The sequence below is a fragment of the Sinocyclocheilus rhinocerous genome, unplaced genomic scaffold, assembly GCF_001515625.1.
Source record: "Sinocyclocheilus rhinocerous isolate Xijiao unplaced genomic scaffold, SAMN03320098_v1.1 scaffold252, whole genome shotgun sequence".
Lineage (NCBI taxonomy): Eukaryota > Metazoa > Chordata > Actinopteri > Cypriniformes > Cyprinidae > Sinocyclocheilus > Sinocyclocheilus rhinocerous.
The window spans coordinates 1,132,972-1,151,941 of NW_015625591.1; the positions used below are offsets into that span (position 1 = coordinate 1,132,972).

General features: G+C 38.8%; 1 protein-coding gene across 1 annotated transcript in view; it reads left to right on the top strand.

Annotated features, from left to right (window-relative positions):
- LOC107757947 (transcription factor 12-like) overlaps positions 1-18,970 on the top strand; it is a 144,362-nt gene that overhangs the window by 99,351 nt on the left and 26,041 nt on the right. The window contains exons 9-16 of the mRNA XM_016575561.1: positions 1,065-1,164; positions 3,911-4,050; positions 4,142-4,286; positions 5,427-5,497; positions 8,849-8,990; positions 13,921-13,994; positions 14,710-14,781; positions 15,143-15,334. Coding sequence (XP_016431047.1) covers positions 1,065-1,164; positions 3,911-4,050; positions 4,142-4,286; positions 5,427-5,497; positions 8,849-8,990; positions 13,921-13,994; positions 14,710-14,781; positions 15,143-15,334 — 936 coding nt within the window. The remainder of the gene's footprint in view (positions 1-1,064; positions 1,165-3,910; positions 4,051-4,141; positions 4,287-5,426; positions 5,498-8,848; positions 8,991-13,920; positions 13,995-14,709; positions 14,782-15,142; positions 15,335-18,970) is intronic.

Consider the following 18,970-nt stretch of genomic DNA (forward strand, 5'->3'; position numbering starts at 1 on the left):
AATGATTAAAAATAATTAAAATCAATTTTGAACAAATTCAAGATTTTATGATGTATACAGTTATTGTCAGAGCATATATTTCTATATTTATTTCTAACTTTCTATACACTTTTATACACTTGATGGTTTGCCTCGTATCAAACATCTAGTGTTTCTCACAGAGAGTTAACATTTTATCATGTGGTTTGATTTAATTTAAAGAATAAAAGTTGCTATGATGTTGAGCAGAGGGAGAGGTTGTGTTTAACTTAAAGTAACTTGAAACACATTGGGCTGCACATCTGCTCTTCGTTACAGGGATTGGTTCTTACAGACAGGACGGTGCAGTCAGGTCCTCACTGGGTGAAAGTGAGGGCCCAAGTGAGTCTGTCTCGCTTAATGACAGATAATGAGCGAGACTCTCTTTAACATGTTTACCTAGCATTCTCTTTCGTGCCATACATGCTAGTGTCGTCTCTCTCCCTCTGAGAGGTTTTGTCCCATCTGGAGCAGATGAACTGAGAGAGCCACATTACTGGGCTGTAGCCTCATGCCTTTGATCCTCCTCTACTGGAATGGGCACTTCTGCAGCTGTAACCACTGCTCCGCTGGCCCGACCCGATCCAACCCCACAGCTCCTAAAATACTCTTGCATAAACACAAACGCATATGCACCCTAACGCTCTCACCCTCGCATATTAATCCATTTGTTTTGATGCTTTTGTTCGGCAGGCATGCATGGCGTCGTCATTATATTACAATTAAGCGCTGAAGCGCACACTACGCTGCAGATAATCCTCCTTTTTTTTTTTTTATAAGACTTCTAAATTAGCCATCTGTTACATCAAAGAATTTGTAAATTGGTCATACGCGTTACAATGCATTGTTTGTGTACGCAGTCAGGTTTCTTGGTATGTGTGAATTAGACCGAGGGTATGAGGATACGCTTAATGACATGAGCAGGTTTGTACAATGGTCGCTCTTATTTTATAGAAATGACAAAAACAGAAGCCTACGTTCCCTCACACCTGTCTGTAAGCAGTTGTTCTCAGTTGTAATGTCTGATTTTGTTTTTCTTTTTGCAGGTGTATGCACCATCTCCCAGCTCAGATGACTTCAACAGAGACTCTCCATCCTACCCGTCCCCCAAACCCCCCAGCAGTATGTTTGGAAGCACTTTCTTCGGTCAGTCATGATAATTTCATGTCATTTTTTGTTATTTTACCGTTCACTTAGTTTTGACTTTCTAAAGGAAGTCTTTTTTATTTTTTAAGGTCAGACGCATTTATACAAATATGCAAGTGCAGACATGACTGCTTGGCCACAGCATTGCAAACGCATGGTTTTGTTGTACTGAACATGCATATCGCATACGTTCTTGCATTAGTGTGGCGGTAATAAATCCAGTACTAAAGAGGGTGATAGATATATCTTCAGATATGTTTGCTGTTGAACTAGTTGTGTTATCTTTGAGGTATATATTGATTTGAACTTGCTAACAAACTGTTGCACCATAATGACAGTAATTAAACAATCCTTTTGAAATCGCATACTGAGTCAGATTAGGTACTACATTTGATGAGGAACAAACTTTGCGATCATTTAAAAGGACATTCTATATAGTATGAATGTGTATAGTATGAAGGAAATCTGGATGTACAACATCTGCCATGCTGACTTTGTCATATTACCTATGGTGACAGTTGCATCACATCACTGCTATTCACAACTCCTCTCCCGTGGCTTCATGGGGTAATAAAGTGTCCACATCAGAATTTTGGCAGAAAAAGTAGGTCATCCAAATACTTTTGTGCCTATTGTTTCATGCATACTATGAATTTAGGCATGCTACTTTCACATACTGTTTTTCCCCTACTATACAGTAGGGAAGTATGCTTAAGGCCCCGATATACTCAAAACGAAGTTCTTTTTCGTTCTTCGTTTAGGGGTAAAACGAAGTTCGAAATACGTGAGCAGCGGTATATATACTGTTAGCGAACATCCCGACGCTGCCCACTCTGATGAAAGCAATGTTTATATGAATATGTAAATATGTGCTGCGCGCTTTCGTCTCAGTAACAAAATAAACATAAAAATTGGAGAAAACAGCAAGCATTTTTGTTTATAAAAATCATCTGTTCATAGCAACATGGGTATGCTTGCACAAGCTCTGCAAATTAGCACTCCCGTGAAGTCACGTCACGTGTATTTACATGGCACTTTATTCAATATATAGCTTAAAAGCAAGCAGCAGTATTAAACATGAAAACAGTGTCAGTGTCTAATTTCATCAGAAGCAAAACTTAATTTGCTTCTATAAAGCGGCTCTCCACTGCGCGGACATCTTACCTCCAAAGACTCGACAGACGTAATGAACCCAGAGAAGAGTTCCACGTGAAAGAAGGCGGAGCCTCAGCACACACCTCCTATGATGAAATCGTCATGGACCAATGGTAGTACGAAGGTGTTTTGCAGCCAATGTTGCCAATTTAGCAACTTTGTTGCTAGATTTAGCAACTTTTCAGATTACCCTAGCAACTTTTTCTTCCAAAAGCACCTAGCAAAAATCTAGCTATTTTTTTTTATTTATTTGGCAACTTTTAGCAACTTTTGATAAGTGACTCAAACGATAAAAAGGCACACATTTTCCATCTAAATTAGACAAAAAGAGGAAACCACTAAATACTTTTTTTCCCCACTGTATATAAATTATATTTTTGGCTGAGATTTGATGCAGTGACACAATTTTGCGTCGTGATGACATCATCGCACAATGGCATCACAACGTCATTGAGCAACTTTTAGCAACAAATCGACCTTCCTTTAGCAACTTACCATTAAAATTAGTTGGCAACACTGTTTGCAGCCGCAACAAACTTTTCCGGAAAGTTCGCTTTGTCAAGCCGTTTCGAACTCCCAAAACGAACTTCGTTTTGGCCAGATTTTGTTCGAAATGATGCCACATCAGTTATTTCTTCGATTTCGCTTGAAGTATATCGGGGCCTTTATTCAGATGCAGGGGACCAGAAAGAGAAAACGACTAGATGATATGCAGAATATAGCATTGCAATGTGGTCTGACATATTGCATAACACATAATATTGAGCTTTCATACCTAGATGCATTTGCATTCATGTACTTGCGTAGAGTATTCAGGCCAAACACTAAATTAACCCCTACTAAAAAATTCAATAAATGTTGAATATTTTCTAGAATGTAACAGAGATGCATCCTAGAAAGAGTCAATGAACAGGTCTCAAACGTATGATTCATCATGCTAATTTCATTTTTTTGGCAACACAATTCTCAAGTCGAATCTTCTTCCAGTCTACTTTAGTTATATAACATTTTCAAACCCTGAACATACGGTTCCTGGTATGTTCCTTCCCCTAGCTCACACTTTGAACCTTTTTTTTTTTTTTACACAATTGGGAAGCCTTCTCTTTACGTTTCACTCACTGCCTATCATGCTACTGACTTCACAGACGTAGATAGTAAACCAACCATGCATATTCCAGCGTTCCCAATCTGGACTGTTAAAAATTATATGGCCAGTTCAAGCCGCGTGTTTCAGGCTGTGAGGAATTTCTCCTTTAAAAGTTGAGGTGGAAGCAAGTGAGCTGCGGCTGGCTGAATGTTATCTCAGCATTTGGCTCCGACTCAAGTGTAAAAGCAGACTTAAAGAGAGTCTATTTGACATCCTCTATCCAGAATAAGGAGTGTGGGGGTCAGACTTTGGCTCACGTATCAAACTGTGTTGTGTTTTTTCTTGTTTATCAGCATTATTGATCACATTAATGTCACCTTTGTCTCGTTCACAATTTAAACCTTTCTCACCAACATTTACAAAGTAACTTACTTTAAAAGCTAGACAATGAAGATATTTGCCGTGTTTTTATTGTTCAAATTTACTTCCTTGTCACTTAATCAGATGGGACCCACAATTCCTCTGACCTGTGGAACTCGTCCAGTGGGATCAGCCAGCCAGGCTATGGGGGAATGCTGGGAGGATCTTCATCTCACATGCCACAGTCTGGAAACTACAGCAACCTGCACTCACACGACCGCCTGGTGAGAAGCAGTGGGATCAGATCAAATACAAACGTTGTTTTATAGCCATACATGAAACTAAAAAAGTTCCTCCTCCATTTCTCTGTCACAGAACTACCCACCGCACTCGGTGTCGCCCACAGACATCAACGCTAGCCTGCCACCCATGTCCAGCTTCCACCGCAGCAGTGCCAGCACCTCACCCTTCGTCGCCGCATCTCACACCCCACCAGTCAACACCGCAGAGGGAGTTATGGGTATGTTGTCTGTACACATCACATTTGTAGTGTTGTTCTTGATTTATTAGTAGGGCTGGGTATCGAGTTTGATACTTTTTAGGCACTGACCGAACTGCCTCGATGCCAGTATCATGCGAGAATCTAAAATTGTCTTGTCATTCACTACCAAATTTCAATACCTACGGGGTTAATCTCATCAATGTCAATGAGCCAGTAAGCGTGCAGCATGAATGATGTGCCTAAATCAAGTGCTGATTTCAAAGGTTTGGGGTCAGCAAGTTTTTTTTTTTTTCTTTAATGAAAGAAATTAATACTTTTATTTAGTAAGGATGAATTAAATTGATCAAAAGTGACAGTAAAGACATTTCCAGTGTTACACAAGATTTCTATTTCAAGTAAATGCTGTTCTTTTAAACTTTCTATTTATCAGAGAATTCTGAAAAAATGCATCACAGTTAAAAAATATTAAGCAGCACAGCTTTGATAGTAATAAGAAATAAGCACTAAATCATCATGTTAGAATGATTTCTGAAGGATCATGTGACACTGAAAACTGGAGTAATGTCTGCTGAAAATTCAGCTTTGCCTTATATAAATAAAAATATCAATAAATGATATTTGAATATTAAAACAGTAAACAGTTATTTTAAATTGTAGTAATATTTTGCAATATTATTGTTATTACTGTATTCTTAATCAAATAAATCCAGATTGGGTGAGCGTAAGCGACTTCTTTCAAAAACATAAAAAAATGAACAGAATAAAAATGTAAAGTTTAAATGTACAAAATAATATTTATACAAAATTCATTAATATTTTTGGTAACACTTTATTTTAAGGGCAAATTCTCACTTTTAACTAGTTGCTTATTAGCATGCATATTACTAGCATATTGGCTGTTTATTAGTACTTTTGCATGACCAAATTCTACATCCCTTATTCCTACCCAGTGTCTAAACTTAACAACTAGCTTACTAACTATTAATAAGCAGCAAATTAGGAGTTTATTGAGGGAAAATCACTTATTTATTTCAGCACTTTTTAAGTTCGACACACCTAACACCAGCTGCTACTCGCCAATAAAAAATACATGACATTAATATCTCTGTTAGCTCTGTTCCGATGTGAATGCCGTATCTCTGTGTGGTCTTTGTGTAGCTGCTGCCAACCGAGGGAACGCCACTGGAAGCTCTCAGACTGGAGACGCGCTGGGAAAAGCCCTGGCTTCGGTGAGATCCTTCCCCATTCAACCAGACCTCTTAATCCATACACTAACCATTTCAGAGAACAGGGATTGACTTCCATCTATATACATCCCTCTATCTTTTGCAGGCCGTGCAATGGATAAGAGACATTATGTTATTATTTTAACTACTGAGCGATATACGGTTTCAGGCATCGTAAACATGCCCCATGCTGTCCAACTTGCTTTCGGGATCTTCGTGTTGTAGACGTGGGCGAGATTACCCGAAATAATGGCGCAGTTAATTCTTTAAAGGACAGGACTTGTGCTCTTAGGCTGGGTATTAGTAGCAGTGCAGAAGGTTAAGAGATTGAATAAGGTCAGGGGATCTGTTTGTGGATGTTGCTGGACCTAAGCCCGGATAATTGTGCTCTTAATCTCGCAGTATACAAGAAAAGGAGCTGTACATAAAAGCCTGTGGATTATACGTTGGTTTGGATAATGAGTGCCGGCATTCGTGCGAGTTCCTAATGTGTCCCTGAAACTGGAGCTTACAATAACCTCTAAAACTTACCGAGCTTAACTTAAAGACTTATATAGCTCCAAAAAATCCTGCAGACTTGCTTATTCTACAGTAAGTCACAACAAGCCTTTTTTAAAGTAGGAACACATCTGGACTGATTCAGCACTGTTTCGGACGGGAGCCGTAGACTCACCTCTCTGACGAGGACAGGGACAAGCTTTTCCTAACCTTTTGATGTCGGAACGGTCCTAGCGCCCTCCTTTTCTGAGAAATTAGACGCCTAATTGCTGCTCTTTATTGAGGAAAAGAAAGAAGAGAAGGAAAAATGTAATAAGATACTGTGGGTGAGGCCTGCCGGGCCACGAGAGCACACTCTGGCACACAAACAAACACAAAACAGTGCGGCTGAAAGATAATCACAAATTAAGTCTTTTTGTATTTGCAGACTCAATTCTATTAGCATGATAAAGCTGTGGTGAAACGGACATGGTCGGGCTGGGGTGGAGGGGCGAGGGAAACGTCCTAACTGCTGCGGCTCGGCTCTGCAGGCCGCCCATTGTGCCACTTTTGTTTAGGTTTCTTTTTGGATGGTTTGTGCTCATTGGGCTCCCGCGGGCGGAGAGAAGCGTGACTGATGAGGGGGCGGAGATCCGTTTGTTGTTTGTAAATTGAGTAGTGTTACACTGGAAATACAGCAGAAGTTGGCCAGGATGCTCCGAATGGCTCGCTTCAACTCATTAGGTCAGGACTCATGACCATAAGAGGTCCTGAAGCACAAGGGCGAAGGGGACGGGTGCTTGCCTGGCACAGTCGTGATGGGTCAGATACTGTGTTTCAATAAGGAAACATCCAGATGAAATTCACTTGAAACGTACTGCTAAAGACTACATGCAAAATTGGGACTCAATATTATTTAAGTCTGGAAATAAATAAAGTTTTAGTATTTTGACAGCTTAAAAAACAGCAGCATTATGACATAAAGTGTATAATAAATATTTCAGATTCTATACCATTTCGAGACTACTAATGAAATAAGTAAATTAGTGATGTTGATCATGTGGCTCTTGGTACAGATGTTCAGACTAAGGCTCAAGATGCTCTTTGAATCATCTCAAATCATGCTGGAGAACATGATCGTCATGAACTTGTGGAGTTCATGCAGCTTAAGTGCTTCTGTCTTTTTTAAATGGAAGATAGACAAACCAAATACTAAGATGTTATGAAATTCATGTTCATTTTTCCAGTCAGCTTTTTTGTAATATATTCGCAATTAATAAGAAAAAATGCTATATAAAATGCTGCTAATATTGCAGAGGATTTCTTTCTTTGTATCTCTCTGTATATCACTCTCACTCTATCACTGGCCCCCTCTATCTCTCTCTCTGTCTACTCTGAGAGATGAATGTACTAAAGCTCCAGGCAGGATTTGCAGAGTTGATTGAAACACAAAAGTGTGGCATTCAGGGTTTAATAAGAAGATTAATAATGATAGTATCTGCATTTTGATGTGTTTTTAAGTCAAATGGACTTCATGATCCCCTGCAAGTGATGGCCCGCAACTTTAGAGCTGTTTTCTCAAATCCTGCCAGATAATTGGGATCAAAAGCTGAATGTTTCATAGTGGTTTCCATTATGGGAGTGAAAACCATTTTAGCTGAATGCAGAGCATGGCAGGGATGTTTAGTTTCATCTGACATTTGGCTTAACCAAAAAAATCCCTTTTCTAGTTTCGAAGACAGAATTTTTGTGGAGATGGGTTTCTCACGCAAACAACACCGGTAAGGTGGAAAAAGCCAGTCAGCGGTGCTGCACTACGAGGGAAAGGCTGGAGTCCTTTCTTCTTCATGGCATCTGTTTGTTTATTATGGTGTGGGCAGGGCTGTGCCTGTTTCGGTCGCTGTTTATTGGGCAGGCAGGGAGAGGCTTTATTACCTCTCATCCATAACTGAAGATGAGCCAGAGACGCCCATCCACACAGCCACGGGCCAGACTCATTCACTCTAATGAGCTCCAAAAAGAGAGATTAATGACCATGTCTTTTCTCTCTTTCTCTGCATCATCCAGCTGCTTTTCTCTATTCCATCTCCTCTCTATCATGTATTAGAAGTGACGTTATGGAGGCCATGTAAACAGAATTTGAGCATATTTTACAGTGGCTTGTCTATTCATGTTTATAATGTGTTACTGTTTTGAGTCTTTTGTTTTTAACTGAGGTGTAACAACACGTGAAGTATTATTTCAGTTTTTTTTTTTATGACTGAATTCATTTCAGAATAATGTTGTCTTTTGGTACGATCACAACCCTGTTATAAATAAATTAAATAATAAAGCAGACATTACTACAATGTCTTATAAAACATTTGATATCGCGATACTGTCACCGTACTGTAAGATTTGGACATGTCGCCAACCCCTAATGCGAATTATTACCACCAGTTTGTTTAGCCTTTTTCCTGCTCTCTTGCAGGGTTTCTGATCTTTTGTGCTCATGTGGTTTCACTTGTGATGTGCAACATGCAGCGGGTGTGTGGCGTGGGCCCAGGCTTTGACTTAATATAACAACCACAGATGTGTCAGAGAGCCAGGGAACGCTGGCTGGAGTGCAGGTGTCACACAGCATTTAGAGTGCAGGAGGGGTTGTGTATTTTTCTGCAGACATTGTAAAGGGCGGCGTAGGCTGTTAAAAGCCCATATGTATGCTGTGAGCATTTTTTTACTGCTGCTCCCCTTGTAAAATCAGCAGAATTGATGAGCCAATTTTGGCTGAGCACAGACTGAGGGATGCTAAGAGGGAAACGACAGGTTGCAGGTTTTAAAGGTTGAGTGTGCTTCCTCACTGACTGATCTCTCTCTTTCTCTCACTCTCATTTGCAGATTTATTCTCCTGACCACACCAGCAGTAGTTTCCCCTCAAACCCCTCCACTCCAGTGGGCTCTCCCTCTCCTCTGACGGCTCAGGCGGGCGCTGGCACAGCAGGTACAGTGGTGACGGCCAGCGGCCCCACAGGAAGGGCAGGTAGAGCACCAGTCTGCCTCTCTGATCCCACACACACACACACACATTCTCTCCATGCCACACGCTCACCAGTCAGTCACACAGTGGCCCTCAGAAGTATTTGGACACACTTAAAAAGATATGAATGCGTGGATCATATAACTAAATATTTTTAAGCAAGTTAAAAATCACTTTACTTACATTTTACTTTTATAATTCCATTTAATTAATCCCAAAGCCATTTTTAGTATATATGGGATGTCACAGAGGTGTCCTATTAGAGTAAACACAGCTATGGACATAATCCACTAAATTTTACCAGTAAATTTCAAAAATGTTTTTGTTCTAATTTTTAACAATATTTGTTTAATAATTCGTTTTTCATTTGAAAGCTTAAATGTTTTGTTTGTGCTAATAAGTGTGCATTTGCTACATTTTTCAAAAGTAAGTGCCAGTTTGTTATTTATTTGTCATCTAATGCATTGACATTGATATATTTTAATGGGGCTGTGAATCATTTATGTTTATTTGAATCATGTTTAATTGCATATAATTCAGTATTTAGAAAAGGCATCAAATGAAGATAATGCAAATACATTATCGTGACAGATGAGTAAACCATTGAATGTACACTATTGGAAAGTTTTGGGTCAGTAAAAAAAATGTAAAAGAAAATACTTTGTCAGCAAGGATGCATTAAATTGATCAAAAGTGACAATTAAGAAATAAAGAAATGTATAATGTTCAAAAGAAAATCTGTTTCAAATCAATGCTGATCTTGTAAACTTGTATTCATATATTTACATACAGTACATACAATTGTTGATTTGTATATTTTTTATTCCTTATTTTACTTGTTCTATTTTTTATTTTCTATTTATTTTTTATTATCTATGTTTTTTTGTTCTGTCACTGTCATTCTGTTACACTGTGGAAGCTTCTGTCACGAAAACAAATTCCTCGTATGTGTAAACATACCTGGCAATAAAGCTCATTCTGATTCTGATTCTGATATATATTCATATAAAACTGTTGTTTTACTGTAAATTTGATCAAATAAATGCAGCCTTGGTGAGGATAAGAGACTTAAAAGCCTTAAAAAAACCTTTCTGCCTCCAAACTTTTGAGTGGTAGTGTACATCTTTAAAAATATGACTTTAATATATTGTTGTGTTTATCACTGACCTACAGTCTACAAAGCAATACATTTTATAAGAGTTTGTTAGTCTGTCTGAAGTATACTTAGGAGTCGTTCACAAATAATTATTTTATGCTGTCCACTTTGTTTTTTAATATTTGGTCAGTGTATATGTCCATCAAAAAGGCTATATCCTTTTTGAGGCCACTGTAGCTGTATCCCCGTCCTCCTCACGGAATTGAGTAAACACACTGTCCCTCATCTGCTGAGGTTGAAGATGGTGTCGGGGGAGTTACGCCCTGGTTAGGGGTGGATAGATAACCGACCACTGTGAAGATTTTATCTGCTCCTGACAAGACTGATGCACAATCATTTTCAATAAGCGCAGAGGGATAGACAGAGAGACTAGGTGCTTCAAATGGCAGTTTCTCAGTGTGTTGTTTCAGTGAGAGGGCAGTTGTGTGTGTGTTCATTGATATAGTGGTGACAGCTGTGTCGGTGTCTGTCCCACTCCTTAGCTTCAGCTGTTGCCCTGTTCCTCACACAGCTGTTGCCCATGACAGACCGGCCTGCAAAGATCCTCATTTATTAGCATGACTGACTGAGAGGATGACTCGGCTCAGAGACCGCCTTCCTCTCCACTCAGCAGTCTGTACCTTACGATGTAACTTCCTGTCATCCTAGCACACCTTATGATTTACTATTTAAAGCATTCCTTTTTTAAAATATATAATTGGACTAAATGTGTAAATAATGTGCTTATTTTTAAATATGTTTTTCTGTTTTCCATATTTTATATAAATAATGTACACTGCCATTTAAATGTTCGGGTTCAGTAAGTTTTTTTATGTTTTTAAAAGAAGCCTCTTATGTTCACATAGGCTGCATTTATTTGATTACAGTAAAAACAGTAATATTGTGAAAGGTTATTGTAATTTATTCCTGTGATGGCTAAATTTACAACATCAATTACTCCAGTGTCTTCAGTGTCACATGATGCTTCAGTTGTGCTGCTTAATACTGTTGTAGAAACTGTGATACATTTTTTCAGGAATCTTTGATGAATGGAAAGTTCAAAAGAACAGTATTTATTTGAAACAAATTTTTTTACAATGCTTTACTGTCAATTTAATGCATCGTTGCTAAATAAAATAATACATTTCTTTAAAAAAAACTTGTGAACAGTAATGTATATTTAAATTGGAAAAAAAAAAGGTATAAAATAAGAAAATTTATTTTACTCAAAATTTATGAAAACATTTTTCGAAAAAACAGAATTCATTCACCAAATATTGTCTGATTAATCAAAATGTTGTTCTGCTGGTAGTATTTAGTCACATTTGGCATTCTTTCTGCCTGCAATTTTATCACATCATTAAGTTGATTTACACTCACAAGCAGGCAGTCAAAGTTTCCTTTGATATCTGGGGCCTTTTATATTTTGAAGTGTTTTATTATTTTTTTTTGATTAGACGGTTCTTAGAGGTTGGTGCACATTGTTTCATGATGTTATGATTAAGCGAAGCACACATCCATCTGTTTCTCCGGATTAGTTCTTAAATTCAGTCATTAGACCCGCTCGTAGCCAGGTCTCTGCTGCCCATACCAGCAAATTAGACCCCAGCACCATGTGCGGAGTGCCACACCGGCCCACGCTCATTTGTCAAGCTGGCTGCCGGTGAGGAGGCCTTATTAAACACTGAACTCTCTTCACATAGCCCCAAAGTAATTTTTAATAGACCCTTAATAAGAGTCTGCTTCTGAGAGCTTTGTGGTTTTAAGAAGCGAATTCCTTCAAATTAGAGCTGCTTTTGCTTTGGGAAGGACGAATGCTTGGAAAATGTTTAACTAAACAACTTCCTGTCTCACACGACATTAAATTTGTCAATTGTTTCTGAAGAAAGACTCTCACTATGCTGGCAGAGCTAGACATATGGCCACACCAGGCCAGTCGCAACAGTTAGACAACCAGCAAAATAGGAAATCTCTGGTGTCAACAAAGCACCTAGAGTCAGTGGTTGAGTCTGTGCGTGGTGGAGTCGGGTTGAAGGATGGGGAGCGCAGATCTCCCTCCTAAACTGATTTATGTAAATAAATCAAAAGGCTTCCTTTGGGTCATGCTACATTAAGGGTATTCTGCCTTAATGCAAGACTTTTTTGTAGTGGATTGTTTGCCAGTTGGAGTGAAGTAGACTTAGAATTGAAGGTAGTGAAAGCAACCCCCACCACCAGCGTTTTGATTTGTGATTAGCAGATGTGCATTCTTTTAGAGCGGTGTAGATTTATGGCCAGTCAGAATCAGCACGGTTAGACTGAGTCCAGACCAGAGTCATTTACATCCTCATTATAGTCCCTTCCAGCCTCACACACACTGCCACAGAACAAAAACACATTCACTGAATTCTTCCAGCAACTGAGTAAATTTTGGAGGGGGAAAAAAGCGAAACATTGAATTTGGGGGCTGAGAATGTGACCAAGCCAAATAAAATCTTATGCTGCTACTTGAGTAATGTGGCAAAACAGTGCTTTTTCTTTTCGCTGACAGCGTCTGACATGAGATTGGTCACATCAGCGCTCACCGTCCAGTAGTTTGTTTGTGCGAGTTGAGATCTGAGACAGAATCCTGTTACGTCTAGAATATCGAGCTCCTCCGTTGAGCTCATGCAGTATTAGAGTCAAGGGAAAGATGTTCAGGGTCCAAGTCATCGCCCTTATCGCGGTCCTGCATTGTTCACCCAGGTTTTTTTAGCCATGACTTCATTAATGAGAGGAAGTGGGAGATGTCCCTCAGCACTGGTTTGTGTATGTATGCGTGTAAGGGTCATCCTTGAACCCTTCTCACATTGCAGGATATGACCCAGTCATAGGAAATGATGTGTCTGGAGACCTAAAGGAAAACAGCCCACGTTGAGAATAGCTGGAATCAGTCAGGAGAGGAAATGAGTTTTAGTCTATTGTAAATGTGAATGAGTGCATTGTACCATGTGCACTACACAATAAAGAATAGAATAGTTTTATATTATATACAAATATTATATATATATATATATATATATATATATATATTAAAAATACAGTTTATATCAACAACAATGAATGTGTTTATTAAATAATAGTTTTTTTTCCAATAAAATTTTAAATAACATTTATTTATTTAAATGCCATTTGTTACAGTAAATGTGCTTAACCAATAACTTTCTCTCTTAGGTTTTTCTTTATATTATAATATATAATATTATTTATTTAAAATATAGTTCGCTACAATGAATGTGCTTCTTAACGGATAAGTCATGAGTTTCTTTAGTTTAAATAAAAGTATATTTTATTATATTACAAAATGCCATTTACTGTAGAAATTACAAGAATGAGTGTATTTCTTAACCGATAACTCATGAGAGTCTTTTAAATAAAATTTATATTATATTATATTATAAAATGCCATTTATTTCAGTAACACCAATAATGAATGTGTTTTTTAACTCATAAATATTTAGGACTCTCTTAAATCTGTATTTTTTTATTTATTTAAATGCCATATGTTACAGCTAAGATGTTCCTTAAACGATAACTTGTGAGTTCATTAAAAGAATCTGATCATAATCATTTGTTCATGAATTGGACTCCAGTGGTCACGATGTTTGTTTTTGCGTGCAGTGTTTTTGCAGTAAAGACGATGCAGTCAACACGTGGTGCAGAAAACACTGTTGTCAATTGTCCATTTGTTTCAGATGATTACTTTTCACCTGTTGTAATGAAGCCAGCTTGTTGTAATGTGTCAAGTGACTTAAAACGCTCCTCTTCCTCTGTCCGCAGGTACAACTCAGTGGCCACGTGCAACTGGACAGGCACCTTCCTCCCCAAACTACGAGAACTCCCTTCACTCTCTGGTAAGAGCGCTCTCCCTCCTCCTCCTCCCCTTGGCGCTGAGCACTTTTTAATGGACACTATGTCAGTAGATGACTTGCTTCTGGAGGGCAGGGGGTAGCTTTACATGGACATTCCTGGCTGACAAATGTCAGGAGCGGGACTAGGACTGGGAGGGGGCTGTGGGGACCGAACAATACCTCTCCCTTGAGGCGTGTCTCCTGCCATCTGTCCTCTCTCGTCTGGGGTGGATGGAGATTGGTCGGGGTGTGTGAAGGTGGGGTGGTTAGGAATTGGTCAGGGTGTGTGATGGGGGTGGGGTGCTGGCAGCTGCTGTGTTCAACCACTGCCGCGGGATTCCAGGGCTGACTGGGCAGCTGAGCCACAACAGGAGATCAGTTTACACACACATGCACACACTTTTCTTCCCACGTCATACATTCACACTATGGGGTGTGTAGATAAATATTTACTCGAATACTTGTATGCCAGCTGCAAGTGCATTTTTATGTACCGTCCATGAGCAGCGGCCCTCCAGGAAACAGGGAATGAGCTGTGATTGGCAGAGTGAACCATGGCTCATTGTAATTAGTTACTTGAACAAGTACCAAGATGTTGGCACTCAGCGCTCCCCTTCGATTCTCTGCCGAGCTCTCGTAAACACTGCTTGCATCTCTCTGCAGTCTTTCTGTCTCGTCTCTCACTGTGCGTGTCTCTCCTCTTCCTGTCTGACTGTAGAAAAATCGTGTGCACCAGCAGCTTCATGAGCATCTGCAGGATGCCATGTCCTTCTTAAAGGATGTCTGCGAGGTATTCCCGCTCTTCAGACAGTCACGTTCTGTCCTTCTTTTCCATTCAGCCATCGGCTTTCTTTTGATTTGGCTGTGCTTTTTCTGTTTGTGCTTTTGTTAATTTGCCATTTCATCTTTTATTGGTCTTTGATGATGTTAATACATGAAAATGACCATATTGCAGTTAGTTAGTTAGTTGTTTATTCCTTTCACTTTTTCTCTTCTTTTCCTTTTCACTTTGTTTTCGAATGTTCCTTTGCTTTTCAGTCTTTGCCATTTTGTAGTTCTGTGTCTTTAATAAAGTCTCTGTTGATATTTGTATCATTTATGCTCAAGTTGTTTTCTCTTTCTCTCCCTCCACTTTGCATCACTCATTTCAGTCTCGGATGGAGGACCGACTGGACAGGCTGGACGATGCAATCCATGTCCTGCGGAATCACGCTGTGGGCTCCACTGCCGCCCTGTCTAGCGACATCCACAGCCTGTTAGGACAAGCGCACAACGGCCCAATCTCAGCCATCGGCACCAGTTTCCCAGCTTCTGGATTGGTCACCAACCGAACAGCACAAATGGTAAGGAAAACTTCACAAACTGTCATAAAGGAAACTTTAGCTTATGTGTTTCAGAGCGTTCTGAATGTCTCATTGCTTTTGAGGTCAAAGTCTCGTCCAGTTATTGCAGGCAATAGGGAGAGAAATGCATGTGTTTTTTTCATTGTGCCTCTCCAAATAGGATAATAAACAGAGTTAAGCCACCTGTTTAAAATGAAGGCCTGGCCATGTGCTGAAACTGAACTATTTTCCACTGAGAGCAGTTTAACTTAAACCCACATACTTTCCATAAGCGTAATGGCTGGACCGAGGCTCATTCTCCCTCCTTGAGCTGCGTTCCTCAGGCTGAATGGGAAAAGCAGTCACAGTAGAAATCGAGTATATTAGTGGCTGTCTGGAAGACATTTCCGCACCGTAGCTCGCTGGGGCTGTGGGGACCTGCGTGGTGTGAGATCTGCTGAAACTAAAGCAATCTGTATCTCCCCCACCATCCCATGACATTCATTCCCTTCTACAGAGAGATCTGCGCACAGCTGTATTAGTCAGAACATGCGAGGGAGGCGTTTCCCAGTGGTTTCCTAATAATAGGAAATAATCATGGCCTTTTTTTCTGTATTCAAAACAGCATTTGGATTTTCTTTCAACTTTATGTGCTTTCAAATGAACTGACACTGACCTCTTTGCTTTTGTCCGAAGACTAAAGCAACACTCAGAAATGTTTTCATGAATGACCACTACAGTGGGAAGTTTAGCCTCGGCCAGTTGACCACGAAGATCTGAAATTTCCTGATGAACAACCCGCTGTTCTCATTTAATGTTTCAAACAGACAGTTAATGTCTGGAATGCTGTATCACATGTTAGTGAAGCTTTCATAGACCTGTTTATTGACAACTCAAGTCAAACAAAGTTTGACATACTCAACATGTACAATTAGAAAAATCAATAAATATCTTTTTTATAGTTTCCTTTCCTCTTCACACAAGCCTCTCTATGTGTGCCAATAATATTTCATAGCCCCAATCTAAAAGAAACGCATTTAGAAATCCAAATGAAACACAAACACTGTGCCCTAACCAGGCATGACATAAAATGACAAAAGCTATGTTTCTCAGGTAAATTGATAAAAAAAAAAAGAAGAAGAACTGTGATTGTAACAAGTGTCAAGGCATGCTGACAGTTGTTGGTTTCATTTCTGCAGTGTCACACAGAGTAGCCCCACCCACAATTGTGTCCAAAATCAAGCTCCACATAACTGTATATTAAACATCAGATATCTTCATATTATTGATATACACAATAGTAATTCAAAGTGCTGTAAATAAAAATGATTTTTTTAAAATCATAAAATAATTTGAACAGATGCATAAGACTAACTAACAAAAATTATTTAAAATGTATTAAAAACAAATTAGAAGAAAAGAGATTATACAGTGCAATAAAAACGATGTAAATGATAATATAAATACATTTTGTTCACCCAGAAATCAAAATTCTGTCATTATTTGCCAACCCTACTGTTCTTAACCTGTATGATTTTCTTCTGTGGAAAAAAAAGATATTTTGAGAAATGTGATTTTTCCATACAGTGGAGTCATGATTTGGTTGCCAGCATTCTTCAAAATATCTTCTTTTAGATTCCATATAAAGAAAGTCATGTAGGTTTGCAGCGACATGAGGGTGAGTTAAATTATGACAGAATCTTGTGGCTGTAATTTACAACAACAATTAAATCATTCTCTGGTTTGCAACAAAGTAACAAAAGTGATGTTCACGACTTTTTGGCTCGGCACAGCTTATGTTTTCAATTATGATGAACAGAGGTGCGTTTTATTCAAGCAGAAGAGAGGAGATTGCAGCAGAGTGACAGAGCAGTGCTGTGGTTGTGTCACGATCCGTTCGTCTGCGCGGGAGCTGTCACACTGCTGTCAGTGGACTGTGTGTTCATACACACACAAACAGAGCTCTGTGCTCCAGGCTCGACCCAAACACACACTCAGACAAGGTCCTGATTCAGCACAGCCAGTGTGCTTTTATTTTGGCGCACTCTTTTCTCTTTCTGTCTCCCCTCTTTTCTTTTTTTCCCCCCTCGTCTTTTTTAACAACTCAGGAAATCTGATGCTTTAGTCATGTGTGTCTGAGCGCCTCAGCTGTATGGTAATCAAGCCCAGACAGAAAAATGGCCGCCTTCTTTGGTTGGCACCCCCCTCTCCACCACCCCTCTTCTGCCACAGACAAAGAGTTGTTTGGACACCTGTTGAGAGTGGCGCTGAGATTAGAGCGTGGGGGAAGGGGTTCGGGTCTGGGCGGCACGGAGGTTAACAGAGGCCAACAGTGACTTAGGAACGCATTCCTGAAGGAAAAGGGGGAAAAGACCATTTAAAAATTTTATAAAACCGATCTTTCAAGTCAGCTTGAAATCAAAATTAATTTACTCCCCTTTACTGTTCACAATGCAACAGTGCATTTTTTCTAAAGAAAAAAAAATGTTATTTTCAGATTTTCATAAAAATTGAATAACTGACATAACCAAGGCAGTGCAAGGTCCTAGTTCTTATTCAGCAAGGACACGTTAAATTGTACAAAATTGACAGTAAAGACATTCATATTGTATTTGTTACTAAAGTTTTCTATTTTAAATAAATGCTGTTCTTTCATACTATCTATTCATCAAAAAATCCTGAAAAACGGTATAGCAGATTCCACAAAAATATTAAGCTGTATTCAACAACTGTTTTCACCATTGATAATAATAATAAGAATGTTTCTTGAGCACCAATCAGCATATCAGAATGATTTCTGAAGGATCATGTGACACTGAAGACTGGAGTGATGCTGCTGAGAATTCAGCTTTGCATCGCAGGAATTTAAAAATATATTTAATTGGAAAACCGTTATTTTAAATTGTAATAATATTTCACAATATTATTATTTGAACTGTATTTTTTCAAAATAAATGCAGCCTTGGTGAGTCTTCTTTAAAAAAAAAAATATGTACAAAAAATCTTCCTGACCCCAAACTTTTGAATGATAGTGAAGACATTGTTTTACGCTGCTGTTGTAGGTATTGTAGCCTTCCCAAATTCATGCCAATAGTTAATTTAGTAGTAATTTAATATGTAGGAGCAATTTAAGTAATAATGGTTTACAACATTAATAGCCAGTAGTGAGAGATTTGAAAATGTCTAAATCATGTGAACCATAAATTTCACATCCCACAAGAAAGCCACCTTTATTGTTTTTATTATTATTATTATTTTTAAGTAAAAGAAATTTAATATGAATTAATTAGTTATAATTAAGATAAAACATTATATACAATAAAAACATATTGTATATAAACACAGTATTCAAAACAATACAGTATACAATATACATTTATGTGCTTGATGTTAAAATGTTTTTAAATGGCTTGTTGTTCGCTGCTTCCCTTCTGCCACTGTCCCTGAAATCCAATATTGCCTGAAGCGGGGCAGCATCCAGTACAATGTCATGTTACAATCAACCTGCCTCTCAAAGACTCACGATAGACACACGCTTTCAAATTGAAAACAACATGAGAGTGTTTTTGGTGGGACAGAGTCAGAACTAAGGACTGAAGTGCCGTGTGTCTCTCTGGGCAGGAATTTGGGGCTGTGAAGGTAATTCTTTGTAATGTG